Raw genomic sequence first — 21,589 nt, 5'->3', positions numbered from 1 at the left:
AAATCAGACGTTTTCTCCCTTTTATACCTCGCAATTCTGACTTTTTGTCCCACAGTTACAAGTTTATATTTTACATTTCTGACCTTTTTCTCGTAATTGCGACTTTATATCTTCCAATTCTGACATTTTCTTGCAATTTTGTCTCTCGCAATTGAGTTTGCATTTCGCAATTCTGACTCTTGGAATTATAATTTTTAATTTCTCCGAATTGTATGTTTATATCACAATTCGAATAAAAAGTTAGTGATCTGCTGGCGATTTGCTTTCGCCCTGCAACTCCGTACATTCATTTCTACTGCTTCTGTTACACTTTTGTGGGAACCAATCACAGATTAGCTTTTCACATGGCGCGCTATTGGCGGGTTTAAAACAATGACGGATAGAGAAGCGATGGATCGCTGCCCGCTGATCACGCCCCTTGTGGAGTAGAAAATACAGAGCAGACTCCCCAGACCAATGTTCAATCTTAAATTGAGTTCGGTCTGGTGATAGCCAGAAAAAAAGTCTAAATTGCATATGACGTACACTTGCAATTGAGAAAAAAAGTGCGAATTATGCAATGAAAAGTCACAATTAATTTAATTTAATTCTGTGGCGAAAGCTTCAATATAATTTAGTGCTTGAAAATGGTGCAAAAACAACACTGACCACGTGCCAAAGGGGAGTGAATATTGGTTTTTGGAGAGAAAATCTCACCAGTTAGCTGTACATTTTATTAGGACCTGCAATTTGAAAAGGTTTTAATCCTTTTGTAAATCAAAAGCATCCAATGCATTTCACCATCTTAAGTTTGCATTTTCATGTCATACACGTAAACAATTCAAAGCACGGATTAAAAAAAAGAGCAAAACAAGAACCACAAGGCCTCTTTGATTCATTTCCATTTAATCTTGATGCTTCATACACAACCAAAACAACTTCAAAACATTCATCTGAACGGGCAAAATAAATCACAAGGCCGATAATATCTGGGTCACCATAGAGGCTAATCTGAACAGTTTCACTATGCATAGGTCTGACCCGAGATCAGCCTGGCTCTATAGAGGAGCAATGAAAGTAAAACGAGGATCCTCAAATTAGATGTGCAGGAAAAATGAAATCAAATGAGCCATGTGAGACCGCTACAATCAGCTTTTCCTGACCTCATAATGACCACTTTGTTGGCTAACACAGCATGTTTGCCGCCCACAGGTTAACTAACGCAGCCAGCCTGGATAAGTATGTTGCATATTTCAGTTGTTCCATTCATGGGAAAGACACAAAGGCACAACAGCACAAACACAAGAGTGAAGCGCCTGCTTTCAAACAAACAGTCTGTGGCTTGTGCAAAAGGAATCAAATGCATATTCAGTCTCTGAGAGGTCAAAGTGAAGAATAGACTGGATTTTTCAAACTCTGAGCATTACATGTTAATATATGGATGTTAAAAAATTCAACATTGTCTGATTGTAAAGTAAACCCTTTTTTTTTTTTGCTGTAAAGAGAATGAACTCACTATAGTCTTTGGTAGTTATCATAGAGGGACTTTTCAATTGAAAGTGCTTAATGCAAAGGGAAAGAGAGGGCTTATTATTACATGTGAATGATGTGGTTGTGTAGCCCACACACAAGACCTTTTAGGGACATGTTGCTGTGTTAAAGATCCCTGAACTGAGTGGAAAAAGCAATGATAATTTGGTTTTAACACCCTGTTCATTTTTCACATCACGGTGAAACCACGTTTCCTTAGAAAGAACATTGCGTGCAAACCCACAAGGCTCCATTAGAAGCTCACAGTGTGTTCACACGGTTTTAGAAGTTTTTACAAACCGAAAGGTGATCGTTTTTAAGTGCTAGTCAACAGCATGCATGACATATCACTCAAAACACCACTCGCTCTCTGCTGTATAGTCAAATTTGCCTGAACCTAATGGTGTTATCAATTACATTCAACTTGACATTCATTTTGATGCTCCATTTTTGAAAAATGCATGAATACTGATGACATCCGAAAGCTATTGAATGCATTTAGAAGACTGGCAACTATATAACGGTATTGTTGATAACGGGGACATTGTTACAGCAGAATTTTTCTTTTTCTAAGCAAACACGCACAAGACACACATTTGATCGCTGCATGTGTGTATTTTGAGCATGAAAACCAGTCTAAAATACAGCGCTCCAGTTAATAGTTAAACCTTTAAACCTCATCCTTCCCTCACAAACTGTAACAAATCCTTCCCTCATGGGTCAATATGACCCGAAGCCCTAAAATTACACTTTTTGGGGGTTTTTTTGGTCTAGAAGGTCCATATCATTTCATTTTATAATAATTTTTCAATAAAAATTTTCTTTATATATACATTACCTTAAATTACTAGATTTGATCAATCGAAGCAAGTATAATTTAAGAACATTTTCATTTTCATTTCGAAAGGGGTCACATTGACCCGTGAGGGAACAATTTTTGTATTATCCATTTACTACAACATTAACTCCTCGAATTTTGTTGTTGTTGTGTATTCGTGGGTCAAGTGCGACAAAAGTCCTAAGGTCTTGGAGCACGCCGATGAACACTTCATTTTTAAAAATGAGTTGTGTGTCAAAATGACGATCTTGCTTTTTTAATTTTTTTATTCTGCTGCCTTACATCTTGTGTTTTAAAATGTTTGGTATGCCCCTTATAGTTAAAAACTCTGACTCACACTCAAAACATGAATGTTTAGAAGCATTGACCAAAAAAGAGCAAACTAAATAAAGTTAAAGAAAGACTAGCATTTTTTGTTTGTTTTCAAAAATGTCTTTAGATACCACGATATAGATGACCACAATAATCGTGCAGTGAAAACTGGATATTGTGACAACCCTACTGGTAATATTGATACTGTTATGATACACTGTAGAAAAAAGCTGCTGCCTTAAATTTTTTAAGAACAATTAACTTGCATGTTTAAGTAACTTCAAATTAAATTACAAAAATGAGTTGAATATTGTTTAACTTTAACAAAAAAAAAAAAGTTAAAAATGTCTTATTTTGATGACTTAAAGCAATGTAAAAACCTATTTTGTCATTAATTATTGATCATAAAATTTGAAAGTATATTTGGTTGCCAGTAAATGCTCTCACTGTGTGGAAACGAGCAGAGTGAACATCTTCAAAATGTCTCATTTCATATCCAACTGAACTAACCCTGGGTTCAGAATGACAAGTAAATGATTTTTTGAGGTAAACCAGCTGTCACATGTTCGCATTTAGTTAGATGTTAACACTTGTATTTCCTAACCGTGAAATGGCTGCAGATGAAGAACTGAGAAATGCAGTGAAAGATGTAAACAAATGCATAAATTAAAAAAAAAATATGGAGTGAAATGTAGCATGGCTCCGTCCCCCACAGACTCCCGAGTGCAGTGTTTGCTTCTTAAAATAGTTTATTTGTGAATTTACACTGATTAGCAATACATCTAAAAAAGCAAGTCCGTTAGATAACCATTTATATACGATTTCACAGGTCACAAAGAGGCTTGGCTCAAACTCGCATGCCAAAGCAAACAGGCCCTCTGAACCAGAGACTACAACAGAGAGGCATTAGTAAAACAAGGTGCAGGTGGTGTAAAAAAAGGAGAAGAAGAAAAAACAAGAATGTGACGCACATTCCAGTTAACGCTTGATGGGTATGATCTACACTTCCTGGAAGCAAAACACCACAGAGCAATATGGAAACTGAAGCAAAAAGAGCCAAAAACAAAATTAAGGAAAACGGCATGAAAATGTAAAGCAATAAAATGAGATAATCTCCCGAGTTGTCGCTCTAAACTCAGACCCGGTGCAGCTTTAATCCACGTCTGGCCCGCATTCAAAACCACATGCTATTTACACAGCTTAGAAGTGTCTGTCTCTCTCTCTCTCTCGATGCCCAAGCCAGTACTTCACATTGCCCACTGGGATATACATCTCTCTCTCTCAGTGGTTCTGCCTCCCCCCTAAGGGACACACTGGCGACCACATTCGGGCCTAACGGAGTTCAAACTGAGGTCAAACTGCTAATCTTAAGCATTAGAGATTAGCTTTTGGTGAAATTTAGCACATTCTGTCCACAGAGTGGTGTCTCATGGGAAAGGGCGACGCAAGCGACCTCTGAACTCACACCATACAACTGAAGATGAGCAAATCAATCCAGTTTCAGACAGAAAAAACACACTGTACAATGCCATTACTCAGGAAATCATTGCAACACTGCTGCTTTGGAGACTTGTTGGATGGCGATGAGTGTCATAAGGTGTCATGATGAATAAAGTGATCCTCCAGAGCGCTAGAACGAGCCTCCACGTGGGAGTTAAACGTCTAGCGTGATGGGAATCAATCACACGACCCCGTGAGAGACATTAGGCCTGTCCTTTGCTTTGGGACTGAGACATTTCTTCAAAAATACAGTTTACAAATATATATTGTTTCTTATATGTTAACAAGTTCCCTTCTCCACCCTTTTTTTTAAAGATGCTAAAACATTTCTCATGTTTTCTTATCACGCCTCTTTCGACTGCCAAGTTCATCCAGACATATTTTGTTATGTATATACCACATTAAAAAGTGCAGCACAAAAATATTATATATATATTTATATATATATATATCATTAACATCACTCCAGTTTTCATATATTTTCGTTACATGTGTTTAGTAATCTGAGCTATTACACGACTGAGAAGTCAGGCACCGCTACATTATCAGCCATATAAATTCAGGCTAGCAAAACATGCTTCAAGATTTCGTTTTTTTTTTTCGTTGTTAAAGTATAGAAACGAGTACAAAACTGAATGGTTAAAACCTAAATTGTTTCAATAACAATAAAAAAAAGCTAAAGTATTTCATTAGAGATGAAGAGTGGATGCACATGAAACCCAAATTAACCGAGATTACAGTTCACTAAAACGTGATTGCTCTGCTTTTTAATGCTGTTACACCTTTTCGTTTGGCAAAGAACAGTACGGAGAGGAGGCTGGAGCGGCTCTACACAGGATCATCACACATGCTGCTCAATTTCACACCGGCAATCACAGCTAAGAGAAACTAAATAAAACAAACCCTGTTAAAATAAGCCCAGAACGGTTTCCAGTGTGATTCCTTAGCGTCTCCTGTGTAGTGTAACCAATTACGCCTACCATCCAACAACGCAAGCAGAACTGACAGCATGAGAGATGACGTGGCGGATAGAAAAGGGGCTCATAAAAGGTCTGTATGATAATCTAATAAACATACAATATGAAAACAAAACAAAACAATGCAGTATGGGCTCATCAACGAGATAAAATCATTAGGAAACTGTGTACAGAAACATTTTCAGTCTATCAGGTGAGAGAAGCCAGTTTCCCAGGAGTTTCCCCTCGCTTCTCTTCCTGTATAAAACTCATGATCACGAGTACGTGGCACATCTCTGAAAAGCGGATGTTACTCCATCTATTCACCGGAATAACGTGCCATGCTTTTGACATACATAACCTTAACGAAAGACATAAAACGACAAACAAAGACAGACAAAGTGGGCATCTCTTGCGCTCCTCTAGGCTTCCACTTTCTCTTTCTTTTTGTTCTTCTTCAGGAAGGACGGGGTTCTGAACTTCTTCTTCTTCTTGTTGGGCGATTTTGAGGGCGAGCTCTCAGGCGTCAGAGCCTCTTCGATCTTCTCTCCCGAGCGCACGCTGATCTCTACGCTTTCCACGCTGGTGGTCAGCTGGCTCATGCGCTTGATCAGCTCGTCCTCGGCGCCGTGGTCGTCCTTTCCGTTGAGCATCACGCCGGTGTGGTTCTCTGGGAAAAATAAAACACAAATAATAATTAAAAATCAACACTAGGGCTGTCAATCTTCCTCAATTATCCTATTCGAATTTCATTCATTCATTTTTTTAAATACTCTAATTATATTCGAATATTAAATGCTCAAATTTGACGTATTATTATTTACTATGTATCTATCTAGGAAGTCTATTTAAGTTTAAACATATCTGACAACGTATTAATTACACAAAAACAAGTAAATCGAACTAATGGCCAAGACCGCAAACCTTACTCTCTCTGCACATAACGGTTTAAATGAACAAACTTTGAGTGCTGAGTTTTGTGCAAGCAATTTAAGGTTGTGACGTTTGTCCCAAATATAGCAGGCTTCATTCAGTGATCAAAACAAATATTATTAATATTAATTGATGTTTTACAGCATATTGAGTGCTCCGAGTGAGCTGTGCTGCGGTAAACATGGAAGTTTTCCTTGAGATGAAACGGTGAATAATCACACCAGTGGAAGCAGTGCATTTATCCTTTATTCATGTGATATCTCTTCAGTCAGTACAGTAGCCCTACACTTAAGTAATGTTTCTGTTTAACGGTAAATAAAATGAGGCATGGTATGCTAACTGTATCTTACATAGCTTGCATATAACTATCTCGCGGCTCAACAATTTTACCTCCTACCGACCAAAATCCAAAGTACTTCCAGACATGGCTTTTTAGATTATGGAGTTAAAATCTCTTTCTCTGCCGTGTTTGAGTTGGGCTCGGCATTTTCTGCCATCTTCACTGCAAGACTCGTCCACTTTGAGCAGTGCTCCTGTGACCTGTCCCTGAACCCCATGAGCGCCCAATCACAAAAGCAGACACCCACGCCTCTACTACAGCGGGCACTTTTTTATTTGAATATAAATTTTCACCTTCGAAATTCATTTTTTTAAACTATTTGAATATATATTTGAATTTAGAATATTCGTTGACAGCAATAATCAACACTTGGCAACCATAAACAGACACAGCTGTGCTAATGAACTTTATTTTACTTGCCAGAATAATAGTTTGTGGCGGTTTTTTATTGTATTAATACACTGAACTAATTATTAGAAAAATAAACACTAATAATTCTTTATGATACTTGGCAACCATATAAATTATTCTATAGGAATTAAGTCAGAAATTATTTATTTGCCAGAATAAAAGTTTATGTTTATTGCATTATTAATAAATGTAATTAATAGAAAAAATAGAAAAGATTTGTTTGTGGTGGTGGTGGTTACTTTTTATTGCATTATTAATACATTCTAAAGTAATCAGTAGGAAAAACTAAAGTAAACAAAATATGAAATCATAATAGATTTAATAATAAAAAACTTTAAGTTAAGCAAAGACTTGTAGTAATAAATTATTTAATAGGCCAGAAGAATTGTTTGTCGAGTTATTTATTGTATTAATTTATTATTTAAAAAGTATTAACTAATAATAATTAAGTTTGACATTAAGTTGCAAAATTTCCTGAAAAAAAAAGGGCAACAATTACTCACTAATGAAAAAAATTTTATGTCAGAAAAATTGTTTGTGGTGGGTTTTTTAAAATATTTTTTTCTACTGTATTAACCGTTGAAAAAAAAAGCGTTCCGACACTCCCAGAGACTCCCATAGGAACTGAGGAATGTGTAAAAAAAAGCGTGTCACAGAGCGATGAAATTACTGCATATTTTGAGATTTTACTGCATTAGTTGACTTCTCAGAAATCTTGATAAACGTTGGTATTTTATGACACGCGTTATAGTTAATGTGTATTGTTATCAAATAGATTGTTAACTGCAGTTAGAGAACGGCACTGCAACAGCTCCTATATCCAGATGCTATCCGTTATATTTTAACAGCTTTAGTCTCTCTGAAGTAGCCCATTCAGGGAATAACGCATCTACAGCGCCTAGATATAAAGAGTTGAATTAAAAAAATCGCCCTGTTTATTAAACACTATTTAAAACTTTTCTTATTACTATTAAAAACTTCTTTGGGTTAAATTCTGTATATGCTAGCATCATTCATTTATATTCTGTTTTGTATGCTTATGCAAGTATCATAAAATAACATTAGGAGGTTAACAATATTTAAATTATAAAGGAAAACAACCGGATCATCACTCAAGAAAAACATTAAAGTCGTCTCTTCTTCATCTCTCCCCAGAATAAAATGCAACTGTAGAGCCTAGTCAATGCACATGATATATTGTGTTAATATTTACCAGAAATTGCTGCAAATATAGTGTCTATCCTGATTAATCCTATTCAAACAGATTGACAGCGCAGTTGCGATGGCTCCATGAACCATGTGACGGCAAGATCAAAACGTTGCTCTGCACTGAACTAATTAGTAGAAAAATAAATAACAAGCAATAAAATTGAAGTTAAAGTGATGCATGGCAACCATAAACAGCCCAATGTTGTGAGAATTATTTATTTGCCTTAAATGTTTGTTGTGTTTATCGTTTTATTAATAAATTAAATAGAAAAATTATTAGCTAATAATAAATAAATTAAATTCTTTCTGCATAAGTTAGCAAAAACAACAAAAACAGTTGAGCTAATGAAGTTTATTTTATTTGCTGGAAGATTTGTTTGTGGTGGTGATGATTAATTATTGCATTAATAAATAAAATAATTAGTAGAAAAACATCATAAGATTTAATTAATTTCTTTAAGTCAAGCAAACAGTTGTGCTAATTATTTAATATTCATTATTAATATTAAATAATGTCCACCATCATTAACAGTTCAGCACGCAAATAAAATTTAATAATTGAATTTTATGTTATTTGAGTGAAGAACTGTTAATGACGGTGGACATTATTTGTTGCATTAATAAATTCAACTCTAAATATTAGAAAAAAATGTATAATCAATTTAAAAATGGTTAAATAAATAATGTTGCTTAGAAAACATAAACCTAGTTTAGAATAAATGTTTGTGATTATTATTAATATAATTTTTAAAAAAAGTATATAAAACTTTATAATAAATCATCATATTGGCAGCCCATGTTATAAAAAGTACTCTTTATTTTGCTTTAAATGGAGTTAAACGAAATGGCAGGGGATTACTGCATATTTTATAAAAAGTCGCATGAATATTTAATAAAAAGCCTTTTGACTATCAGATTCGCGTCTAAATTAGTAACACCTAAGGTTACAGAAGTTAAATTTTGCATCATCAGAGCAAGAAGCTCTGTGAAAAATTGTATATACACTTCAGATAAACATGTTGAAAGCATCCTCAATTGTTTACGGCTTATAACAGGTCATGTAAATCGTCTAGTTGGGTAACCGGCAAGTTTGATGCAACTGGTTTGAGAGAAAAGGCCAAGCGCATCCTGTTTCTCACGCAACACTTTATCCCCGCTGTGTGTGAACGCATATCAGGATCTTTTATTTATGCAAGGCTTCATCTTCAGTTTAAGTAATGCTCTCTACTTCTTGCAGATGACTTGAGTTTACTCCTCCACAATAGGAGACAGGTATTGCTTGTTTTATTAAAAGGCAACATCACAGAGGAGTAAGGTAACGTCCTGCAACATCCTACCAGATCGTTTTGCAACACCCATTTTAACATGTTGCAAAAAGCCTGAAAACAAACAGGACAGTTGATTTCGAAACTACACTGTAAAAAAAAAAAAAAAAAAAAACTTGCTGCATTCAATTTAAGTACAATCGACTTCATTTCAACTTAAATTACATTAAACTGACTGGAAAAAATGTGTTGATTCTCGTATAACTTAAAAAAATAAAGTTTAAAACTGATTTAGGTTGAATTGAGGTAAAAACATGTTGTTACGACTTATTGATCATGTCATTTAAAATATTAATAAATACTATATATAGATAATACTAAAAAAAACCTGTATTTTTGTATTATTTATATAGTATTATTTATATACTATTATAGTATTTATTCATATTTTAATTCTTAATTTTCAGTTTGTAATGTTTAGTGCTGTCAAATCCAAGTACAAGTTTGTGTTTACATAATATATATCTGTATACTGTGTATAATTATGTAGCAGAATCTGTGAAAATGAATACTTTAAACAAAATAAGAGATCATACAAAATACATGCTATTTTTTATTTAGTGCTGCCCTGAATAAGATATTTTACATAAAAGATGATCACATTTAATCCACAAAACAAAACAAAAAGCGGAGTTTATTAAAATGACCCTGTTCAAGTTTATGATATCAACCATTGCTTCTTAATACTGTGTGTCATTCCCTGGATGATCTCTCTCTCTCTCTCTCTCTCTCTCTGTGTGTGTGTGTGTGTGTGTGTGTGTGTGTGTGTGTGTGTGTGTTGTTCCACGGCTGTGTGTTTTTTGTGATGGTTGTTCTAGAGTCTCTTGTTTGTCCTGATCAGTTAAACTGCCTAACGTTCTTCAGAAAAATTCTCCAGGTCGGTCCTGCAAATCCTCCAGTTTCCCAGCATCTTCTGCATATTTGAACCCTTACCAGAAGTGTCTGTATGATTCTGAGATCTGAGGAGATGATTGAGGGACTCAAATACAACTATTAAAAAAAGGTTCACACATGCACTGATACTCCAGAAGGAATGCGTCTAAGGCTCTTAAAGGGATAGTTCACCCAAAAATGAAAATTGACAATTTCTTCACCCTCATGTTGTTCCAGACCTGCATGATTTTCTTTCTTCTGCTGAACACAAAAGATATTTTAAAGGATGTTTGTGACAAAGCAGATAGAACAACCATTGACTACCATAGTATTTTCCCCCCTACTATGGTAGTCAATGGTTGCTCTCTCTGCTTTGTCACAAACATCCTTTAAAATATCTTTTGTGTTCAGCAGAAGAAGCTTTTTTAATAATTAAAAGTTGAAGCTTTTTTAATAGTTGTGTTTGAATCCCTCAATCATCTCCTCAGATCTCAGAATCATACAGTCTCTGCTGGAAAGGGTTCAAATAAGCAGAAGATGCTGGAAAACTGAAGGATTTGCAGGACCTGAAGAAAATTGGGCAGTTTAACAGCACTAAATAAAAAATAACATGCATTTTGTAATTTTGTATGATCTCTCTTATTTTGTTAAACTTATTCACATTTTCACAGATTCTGCAAGTGGTTCATACTTTTTCTTGCAACTGTAAAATAATACACAGTACACACATATATTATGTAAAACCAACTTTTATTGTGGATTTGATCACTAATCATGTGCTTTTGTCATGTTTTTTTTGCTTTTTAAATATTTCTATTTAGCTTTTAATTAATTTTTATACTTCATAATTAATTCTATTACTAAAACTATTACTTCTATTACTTTTTAGTTTTACTTAATAAGAACAACACTGATGTGCGATTCACAAACAGCACAAAAGTAATCCTAACCTATAAAAATGAACCACTATTAAATTACACATCTGCATGTTCACCGCATAAGCAATCTCACTGCCTGTGTTTCTGGATCAACATTTAATACCTTCTTTAGCTGGAGTGTTTTGAGGAGACTGAGTTTGGGACACTGACTGAGAGAGTGTGGAAGCGTCGTCTGACGTGAGCTGCTCTTCATCTGCAGGAGTGAGTTGGTTAGTGAAGACAGACAGACAGACAGGCAGGGAGACAAACAGTTAGACAAGTAGACAGGTTAGCATGCAAGGGCATTGTCACAGCTGTAAGACACTTATCTTGGCTGGTTGTATTCATGTTAGTTCAGTGCAAGTCACACGCTATTGATTTTTAGCTATAAGGGGCAGTGAGTTACAACATTAGCATTGACTGGGTCATATATAAGTGTCATGGGAACAGGAAGGGAGGTGCTTTTCAAAGAAAAGAGGCATCATGCATCTTAGTGGTTTTTATGCATTTGCACCAGCTTGGAAAGTAAAGTTTTGGGTTGGCAAGATTTTTTTAAAATGTTTTTCAGCTCTTATGTTCACAAAGGCTGAATTTATTTGATGATAAATACAGCAAAAACAGTAATATTGTGAAATAATATTGCAGTTAAAAATAACTTTTCTATTGTAATATATTGTAAAAGGGAATTTCTTCCTCTGATGCAAAGCTGAACTTTCAGCATCATTAATTACTCCAGTTTTCAGTCAGATGCTTTTTCAGAAATCATTCGAATATGATGATTTGGTGCTAAAGAAACATTTCTTTCTATAATTTAGAAATATCAGATATTTCTCTCAGGATACTTTGATGAATAAAAAGTTCAAAAGAACAGCCTTTATTTGAAAAAATCTCTCTATATACAGGTCCTTCTCAAAAAATTTACATATTGTGATAAAGTTCATTATTTTCCATAATGTAATGATAAAAGTTAAACTTTCATATATTTTAGATTCTTTGCACACCAACTGAAATATTTCTGGTCTTTTATTGTTTTAATACTGATGATTTTGGCATACAGCTCATGAAAACATAAAATTCATATCTAAAAAAATTTGCATATTTCATCCGACCAATAAAAGAAAAGTGTTTTTAATCCAAAAAAGTCAACCTTCAAATAATTCTGTTCAGTTACGCCGCATTCACACAGGGCGTAGGCGTTAACGCTTGACGGAGGGCGTGGCTGAAGCTGGGTGCTGACGCGATCATCATAGTGACAACAGCCAATCACATTAACTTGCCGCTTGGACCAAAACACAACACAAAAAAGCGCCTTTTTTGGTTGTATGTGCGAGTGCGATTGCCCGTGTAGTTGTTGTCAGCGCACTGCACAGGTGCACGAAGCTGTTAAGTACATTAAATCCCGAAAAAGCGCCGACAGCGGGAAGAATATCACGTAGTGGTCCAGGAGCTGCGTCTGGATTTTTAACGGTCTATGGTCTGGATGGTTCACGGAGCAGTAATGAACGCAATTGGCTAGCGTCTGCTGTAGGATATTTGCATACGCCGATCTGACTGGATGACGCCTGCGCTGGCGCTTGAAAAGTTGAGAATTCTTCAACATCTGCCGCTTGCAACGCGAGTGAAGCGCCGCGACGGAACCCACAATTCAGTTCGGCAACGGATGATGTCACCCATTCAAAGTAAATGGGAAGCGTTAACGCCTACGCCCCGTGTGAATGCGGCGTTATGCACTCAATACTTGGTCGGGAATCCTTTTGCAGAAATGACTGCTTCAGTGCGGCGTGGCATGGAGGCGATCAGCCTGTGGCACTGCTGAGGTGTTCTGAAGGCCCAGGATGCTTCGATAGCGGCCTTAAGCTCATCCAGAGTGTTGGGTCTCTCGTCTCTCAACTTTCTGTTCACAATATCCCACAGATTCTCTATGGGGTTCAGGTCAGGAGAGTTGGCAGGCCAATTGAGCACAGTAATACCATGGTCAGTAAACCATTTACCAGTGGTTTTGGCACTGTGAGCAGGTGCCAGGTCGTGCTGAAAAAAACAAATCTTCATCTCCATAAAGCTTTTCAGCAGATGGAAGCATGAAGTGCTCTAAAATCTCCTGATAGCGAGCTGCATTGACCCTGCCCTTGATAAAACACAGTGGACCAACACCAGCAGCTGACATGGCACCCCAGACCATCACTGACTGTGGGTACTTGACACTGGACTTCAGGCATTTTGGCATTTCCTTCTCCCCAGTCTTCCTCCAGACTCTGGCACCTTGATTTCCGAATGACAGGCAAAATTTGCTTTCATCCGAAAAAAGTACTTTGGACCACTGAGCAACAGTCCAGTGCTGCTTCTCTGTAGCCCAAAAGTGACTTGACCTGGGGAATGTGGCACCTCTAGCCCATTTCCTGCACACGCCTGTGCACGGTGGCTCTGGATGTTTCTACTCCAGACTCAGTCCACTGCTTCCGCAGGTCCCCCAAGGTCTGGAATCGGTCCTTCTCCACAGAAGGTCCGGTCACCTCTTCTCGTTGTGCTGCGTTTTTTGCCACACTTTTTCCTTCCCACAGACTTCCCACTGAGGTGCCTTGATACAGCACTCTGGGAACAGCCTATTCGTTCAGAAATTTCTTTCTGTGTCTTACCCTCTCGCTTGAGGGTGTCAATGATGGCCTTCTGGACAGCAGTCAGGTCGGCAGTCTTACCCATGATTGCGGTATTGAGTAATGAACCAGGCTGGGAGTTTTTAAAAGCCTCAGGAATCTTTTGCAGGTGTTTAGAGTTAATTAGTTGATTCAGATGATTAGGTTAATAGCTCGTTTAGAGAACCTTTTCATGATATGCACATTTTTTGAGATTTTGGGTTTTCATGAGCTGTATGCCAAAATCATCAGTATTAAAACAATAAAAGACCTGAAATATTTCAGTTGGAGTGCAATGAATCTAAAATATATGAAAGTTTAATTTTTATCATTACATTATGGAAAATAATGAACTTTATCACAATATGCTATTTTTTTGAGAAGGACCTGTATATTTTGTAACATTATAAATGTCTTTAGTCACTTTAGTAATCATTCATTGAATGCATCTTTGCTGAATAAAAAGTGTAAAGGGGCAGTGTGAGGGGCTTGTGAGTGAGTTTTACCATCTAATCCAAAGTGCTGTCGTTCTACTCTTTTCTGGTAGTCGTTTATCTCTTTCTCGATCAGCTCGCTGAAGGGGTTTGGAGGAAGAGGGCCCGTCTGTTCCTCATCGTTGCCCATGTACGGCTGCATGTGTGTTTGTATGGGCAGATTAGAGAACACAAAATAAGACACTAGAATTGCACCTCGGTAATGAAATGAGTCATGACAAGGACGACTCAAAACAGCAGACTGCAGGCATGTTGATCATTGTGCATTCAAATGCAAAACGTGTCGCAAATGGTCTAATATTTAAAAACACAAAAATGAAGTAGGAACACTGCAAATCCAAAACTACAAATGTAACACTGTGACCTCATGCAGACATTTCAAAACTAAAAAAATTGTGATCGTTTTCAACATCACGACAAACAAAACACCCTGGGCTTTTACCTTAACTGGCGACTGTGCCTTAAAGAGAAAAAAAGAGCTTCATAAGACCATGCTTTAAAATATGAGACCTTTGCCCCACATGCTGATGCTCATTTCACCAACACAACTGATCCCGCTACCACTGTTCATGTCTTTGAGAGTATCTGGCGCCACCTAGTGGATGTCTGTACAACCTTTGCTTGACTGTTTAGGATTCACACATGGTTTATAATGCCGTTCTGACACTCACCGGCGGTTTTTCCACCACAATCCCTGCCAGCCGTTGTGATTGGGGTCCTGCTGTCATCATATCAAACCGGTTCTGTTCGCGAATCTGAAAAGATCACAGGAGAGCGCTTTAAGACCCAGTGACATTATTGAAACGCTGACTAGTTATACGTTCCCAGCTATTAGTTTTGTAAATCCAGCAAAAATGCATATTTTTTATTTTTCAAATCGTTAAATGTACATTTATTAGGGCTGTAACGATACACCAAACCCACGATTCGGTTCGTATCATGATTTTTGACCCACGGTACGATACAAACCTCGATATGGGGGGGACAAAACTGTTTTTTTCTGTACAGTATTCTGTAGCCTATTTTGCCGTCAATACCATATGTGTGGTCAATAGGCTACTGCCGACGTTTTCTTTGCGGTACCAATAGGCAATATATATTTAACATGAAGTATAGGGCCTCCTGTACATCAATACCAACAGAAGCGCCGCGTCAGACACGCTTCTGGTGTGCAAAGAAAGAGAAAACGCCACGCGGCCGCCCCGCAGATGACACGCAACAGAAACGCCACGCTCACACCACGTTGCCAGCCGGTTGGGGAAGCTTCTTGAAACACTTACGGCAAATTGTGTGGGTCTTGTCAACTACACGATTGCCATCCTTGTTCTCCACCGGGTAGCTGAAATATTGACATACTGCTGACTTAAAAGTTGGACCTGGACAGGAAGGATAATTCTGGGAGTTGGAAGGGGTGTGTCGCGATTCTGCCTCCTCACATCGCGATACAGGTTCGTGGACCTGCGTATTGCGATTTCGATTTCATATCGCATATCGTTACAGCCCTAACATTTATAACATTAAACTTTATTTCACTTAAACATTAAAACTAGTTAGTGCTACTGTGTAAGGATTTCTAATACAAGCTGAGGGAATAATGGCAAATTTGAAATTATCTTTCTTCTGACCAACATAATCTCGATATATTGTTTTCAAGTCATAGAAACACTTTCATGGACCCCCCCCAGTTAGTGGTTAGGGCGCTATGATTTCCACGATGCGAAAAACACGGACAGAATCGCATAATTTAGTCAATAAAAACTGAATTTACTGTATAACGCAGAATCTGTCAATTTTTTGATGAATAAATAAAAAGTAGGTCAGTAAATTCAATCAAATCATGATATAGACTAGTGTCTGTGAATATTAATTGAATGAATCCTGCATGTTCGGCGTGTCTCTGTGAATGAATGGTTTCATTACACACACACATTCACACGCGTGAGAATGGGAGTGAATGGGTGAATGTGAGGCAAGATGTAAAGCGATTTGGATGGCCATGGGTCTGTTAAAAGCGCTATATAAATGCAGTCCATTTACACACACACACAGCTTGTGGTGGTTTCAGCCTCTGCTGCCTCACTTTATGAGAACATGAATGCATAAACTTTATCTCCAGAGACGTTCTGACAGTCACTTCATGCCATTTCATTTGAGAAAAACTACAATCCTATAAACACAGACCCTTTGAGACTCAAAGGACTTCACAGCAAACAGTCAAAATAAAAGTTTGGTTTAACTTGAAGAAATGGTGAAAAATATATTACTGTTGTACAGAAGAATGTAGCTGCCAGAATTTCTGAAATATATATATATATTTTTAATGAATTCAATTAGACCTGTTTTTGATTATTAAATTTGTAAAAATAAAACGGAATTTGAGGGGAAATTACATCAAACGTATTTCATAGGACTAAATCATTCAGATTAAATGATAAATAAAATAAAATAAATTATCATTTTAATTGTTAAATTGTATTAAGTTTTAAGAGTTCAAATGATTAGATGTGCTTTTTGATGGCTAAATTTTATTTGAACATTGCAAAAAAAAAAAAAAAATGCTTTTCTTACTTAGTATTTTTGTCTTGTTTCTAGTCCAAACATCTAAAAATTCTTAAAACAAGAAGTATTTACTAGATAAGCAAATGTAATTGTCTTGTTTTGGGGGGAAAATAACTCAAATTTAAGAAAGTTTTTGCTTAAGATAAATAATCTGCCAGTGGGGTAAGCAAAATAATAATAAAACAACATTATTTGACTTACCCCACTGACAGATTATTTATCTTAAGCAAAAACTTTCTTAAATTTGAGTTATTTTTCCCCAAAACAAGACAATAATTTTAACTTGTCTAGTAAATGTTGCTTAATGTAAGAATTTTTTTATATTTAGACTAGAAACAATACAAAAATACTAAGTAGGAAATGCATTTTTTGCAGTGAACCATTACAATAGAATCCAGAAAATTTAATAGAAACCAGAATTTAGTCAAAATAAAATGGAATTTGAGGAAAATAAATAAATAATTATATATATATATAACGTATTTCATAGAGCCCTAAACAGTGTCATGATTTCAATTAACTAGACATGCTTTTTGATGACAAAAATGTAATTTAACCATTAAAATGGAGTCCAAAAACCCAAAGTCCAAAAAATTTAAACCCAAAGAAAAAAAGATATAATCCAGAAAAGTTTTTGTTTTATCACTATAGAAATTTGCCTATAACAACTTCTGCATCTAGACTCCATGAACCCGTCTGATCGTGCACACAACTCACCTTATTTCTCTTTTGCAGAACTTCACTGGGGTTTGTGTTCAGAGGAACAAACTGGTTTGGATCTTCAATGCGGATCGGAGTCCCGCTGGCGTTACCTCCATCATCTGACTTCATCCACTACAGAGATTTAGTAAAAGAAAGAGATTTAGAACAGAATTCAAGAAAACAAATGCAGACAGATTTGTTTAGAAAGATAAAGCCCTCTGCTTTATCTTGTTTTGAAGAAGCTGAAACCAAATGTCTCTGAAGTACAAATGTTTGCCATGGAATAATGTGCACAAAGGACTTGTTCTGAGCTAGATCTAGACTTTTTAGCAACTGTTGACAATTTGCTCCTGGTGACAATGCAGCCAAAGGTGTAATACTTAATCTTGACCACTAGAGGTCAGTGTGTTCATAATCAGTGGCGTCCTCCAGACGAGCTGACAGAAGTTATGAGGCTTCAAAAGTTTATCTGTGATCTGTTTTGTCTGCAGCTAGACTGTCAGGTATGCCCAGGAAATAACCACATTCTTGCTCTTCCACCAAATCCACCTGAGGACTTTCTGATGAGACTACCTTAAAGCTACACTGTGTAACTTTTTTTGTTTATTCGTAGCTAAAAACGCTTGTATATTTACTTCAGTTTATAATATGCCATTGAAAATACATACAGGCGAGGGGTTTGAATGCTGGTCGCCATGTTGCCCCTCCATCTTGAAAGTACATTAGCCAAAGAGGGACATACCCGTAAATTCAAGCTTCACCTTTCGCGTTTTAACACTCGATGGCACCGTGTCGAATTTGAAGAGGGGGATTGCTTGAGACTGCTATATGAAAACCTGAAAGCCTTTTGGAAAGTCTGTTGCTGATGGAGGATCACTCTTATTCTCGAGGATATGTATCAGAGTCGCGAAGGAAGCGGAAAAGAGAATTAAGACGGCAACGCAACAGGCAAATCAACAAGACAAAAGTGAATATTGGAGTGGCCTTTCCAAGATGGAAAGAGCTCATGAGGAGCAACGATTTTAAAAAGGACGCCGATGTTGCCTGGTTTCTTCTTGACAGGTAATCGGCCCCCGTAGGAGTTGAAACGAAATCGGAATTGAGAGGAACAGAAACTACCTTTTCACCGCTAGATGGGGGAAAATATCACACAGTGTAGCTTTAACAGAAACCTGCTTTTTACTATAAGCATGCAAGGCTCTCAAAAACGTGATCTCACCGTGGTCTTGGTGCGTCCGTTCTCCTCGCTAGCCCCGTCCGACACGTTCACCTTCATGTAGCAGTTGGGTGAATTAAGCCAGCGTGTTTTCTCCCGCTGCTGTCGCTGCTGCAGTAACTTCAGAGGGAAGCGCGGCGTGTCGTCGTCATCGAACATGAACGCCGTCACTGTTGCAGGAATCTCCACTTCGCTCTTGTGTCGCGGCTTCTCCCGCACGATGGGGTGTCGGTACGTGTAGCCCGTCCTGTAACCCTGAAAGTAAATATACAAGCATGAGACCTTTTCTTAAATCATTTAATTGAGCTTCAACACTTTGAATAAGTTTACATGATGAGCCACTGTTTGAAATCTGTCTTTGCAGAAGGTGCACGAAAGCCACAAAAGACGTTTCAAGCGCGTTCTGTAACCATATCCTGAAACTCTTCAGCATAAGCGGGAAAAACACATCGCTTCACTGGAAGCGGGTAATGGCGGCTCACTGAGCGACGCACCATATCATTATCATCTTCCACATCACTCCATTCTTCTGCCTCGGCTGGGAAAACAGACTTTCCACATGCCTGCATTCTTCCCTATCTCACACGGACGGAGAGAAAAAACAGCACTGTCTGCACAGCTGGAGAAAGAAGAGAAAAGAGTTGTGGGCAGGAGTGCTTTTCAACTCCAGTTCGTTTCTCTCTTTTACATTTCGTCTGCCTAATAAGAGAGGAAGGCAAGTGGGCAAAGAAAAAAGCTCAAATAAGTGATTTTCCAGTCTCTCCGCTGTGATTATTCCTCTCTAACACAGTTGGTCTAGTAGTAAGTAGTCATTTAGCGAACGCTTTTGGCTGTTTTTACACTTGGCACGGTTGCTTGGTCCAAAGCAGAGTTTAAAACCCGTTTCTGTATCACACAGGGAGATGATTGGCACGGAGCTCGTAAATGTACTTGAGTCTCACACAAACATACCAGGTTGTCCAGCATCCTCATGAGCGACTCAAACTCCAGCTCTCCCATCCTCCACTTGTGCTGAGTGCCCATGTTGACCCCGGCTTGTGCCACCCCCTGTGTACGAGGTTTAAACTTCTCCAGATCCAACACAATTAGGTTCTCCACTCCTCCAGCGCATGAAACCGCATTCACCTAGAGAGAGAGAGAGAGAGAGAGAGGACATCTATGACACAAAAGGCCAGTTCTGGTTCATTTTTGCAGAAACTAAGCGCAGTTTGACATTTAGCTTAATGGTGATGTTTAGTTGCGTTGTCTGGCAAACCCCTTTGGGGCCTTAGATTAGAGCTGTGTTATAATATAGTTAATATTTTGAGACAATAAACAATTTGCTATATAGTATATTATATTTCTATGTGTAAGAGTGCTGCATGTGAAGTTGGATGTACTAAATATCTAACTTTAAAGGAAGTGTATGTAAGATTGTGGCCAAAACTGGTACTGCAATCACTTTCAAATGACTGTAGAGCGGTGTCTCCGCCTCCCCCTGACTGGAGGTTGCCAGATATGCTGCAGGATCAGCAGGAACGTTTGTAGCTGCAGCTGTGGTAGCTAGAGCAGATCTGGCAACCCGGATGCAGAAACACTACTGACTTTGTGATTGGTCGATTAGGTGGAGGGCGGAGCTTCAGGCCAAAACACAACATGCCAACATCAACATCAGTTGAGGGCTGGGACAACAACTTTTAAATGACAATATCCTGGCCGGACTACTGTTGTCAGAGATATAAGTATTTGAAATGAACATGATTTCTTAACGTCGAGTGCCATGTAAGGGCCATTTTATGATTCATTAAAAAAACATTTCTTACATACAGTTCCTTTAAATATATCCCTGTGGACCACAGCTTTCAAAATTTGGCCAAAGAGCACCTGACGTTCTGTTAGCCATGTGTATTAGTGGTATGCTATAAAAACATCACCCAAAACCACTTTAAAAATGCATTATCCATCATCATGAGCGTTTTACCTGAATTTCACAGGCAAACTGAGCGGTGTAAATGTAGTGAAAGGCCTCTTCAATGGTCTCCCCGAGAGCTACAACCCCATGATTCCTTAAAACCAACACCTGAAACACAAACATACTCAGCTTAGGAGAAAAGCTCTTGCACATTTACAAACATACTGCAATTCTTGCTTTCATCACGCAGCTGTCACTAGGTATTGAGTTGTGGTATTTTGTGAGGTTGTTTACCTTCGCTGATGGTCCGAGAGCTTTCTGGAGCTCCAAGCGCTCATCTGGCTCATCCAGACTGCCTTGGTAGTTGTAGTAGGCAATGTCCCCCAGGATCAGAGCCTCCTGAGAGATGGGCAGCAGGCCGCACTTCATAGATGACACCTAGCACAACAGAAGAGATGAATGCGATTCATCACATGTTTGACATAAACTGAAGCTGATGTAACTGGGCAGACACTTACAGCAGCGGTGGCCGGTGTGCGAATGTGAACGATGCAGCGCACGTCGGGCCTCATGGAGTAGATGGCAGCGTGAGGGCTGAAGCCGTACGGGTCGATCTGCAGGTTGGTGGAGCCCTGATCGATCACGTCACCGAGAATATTCACCTTCACCTGGAGAATGATAGAAACACAAATTTAGCATAGCAGTTTCTAATCAGCTAAAACACAAACAGCAGTGAGGCTAAACTAGTTCTATATTAAAAAGATATTTGTGCAGAGACTGGCATCTGATTACTCCTATCGAAGTGCTTAACAAACAAACATTAAGCATCCATACACAGACTGTGGGGCTTTACTCCCTTCCCTACGGTGTCCAGCACATCCAATTATTCCCTATTAATCCTGACATCGTGCAGCTAATCAGGAAGGAACCTTCCTTAATGTTTTTAATACGCTTCCATTTCCTGGAAACCTCGA

General features: G+C 37.9%; 1 protein-coding gene across 8 annotated transcripts in view; it reads right to left on the bottom strand.

Moving 5' to 3' along the window:
• Nucleotides 1-868: 868 nt before the first annotated feature.
• add3a (adducin 3 (gamma) a) overlaps nt 869-21,589 on the bottom strand; it is a 159,091-nt gene continuing 138,370 nt past the window's right edge. For 5 of the 8 annotated variants that reach the window (XM_067416252.1, XM_067416253.1, XM_067416254.1 and 2 more), the window contains 11 exons: nt 21,134-21,283; nt 20,910-21,053; nt 20,685-20,783; nt 19,676-19,849; nt 18,728-18,979; nt 17,524-17,640; nt 14,919-15,002; nt 14,690-14,707; nt 14,260-14,383; nt 11,248-11,337; nt 869-5,785 (listed from right to left, as the gene is read on the bottom strand). In XM_067416252.1, coding sequence (XP_067272353.1) covers nt 5,538-5,785; nt 11,248-11,337; nt 14,260-14,383; nt 14,690-14,707; nt 14,919-15,002; nt 17,524-17,640; nt 18,728-18,979; nt 19,676-19,849; nt 20,685-20,783; nt 20,910-21,053; nt 21,134-21,283 — 1,500 coding nt within the window. In that variant the 3' untranslated portion in view covers nt 869-5,537. The remainder of the gene's footprint in view (nt 5,786-11,247; nt 11,338-14,259; nt 14,384-14,689; nt 14,708-14,918; nt 15,003-17,523; nt 17,641-18,727; nt 18,980-19,675; nt 19,850-20,684; nt 20,784-20,909; nt 21,054-21,133; nt 21,284-21,589) is intronic. The other 3 variants (XM_067416257.1, XM_067416256.1, XM_067416258.1) reach the window with 3 other exon arrangements.

This window comes from Pseudorasbora parva, chromosome 14 (assembly GCF_024679245.1).
Source record: "Pseudorasbora parva isolate DD20220531a chromosome 14, ASM2467924v1, whole genome shotgun sequence".
Taxonomy (NCBI): domain Eukaryota; kingdom Metazoa; phylum Chordata; class Actinopteri; order Cypriniformes; family Gobionidae; genus Pseudorasbora; species Pseudorasbora parva.
Note: the sequence above shows the minus strand (reverse complement) of the source record. Positions and strands in the feature narration are given on the sequence as shown.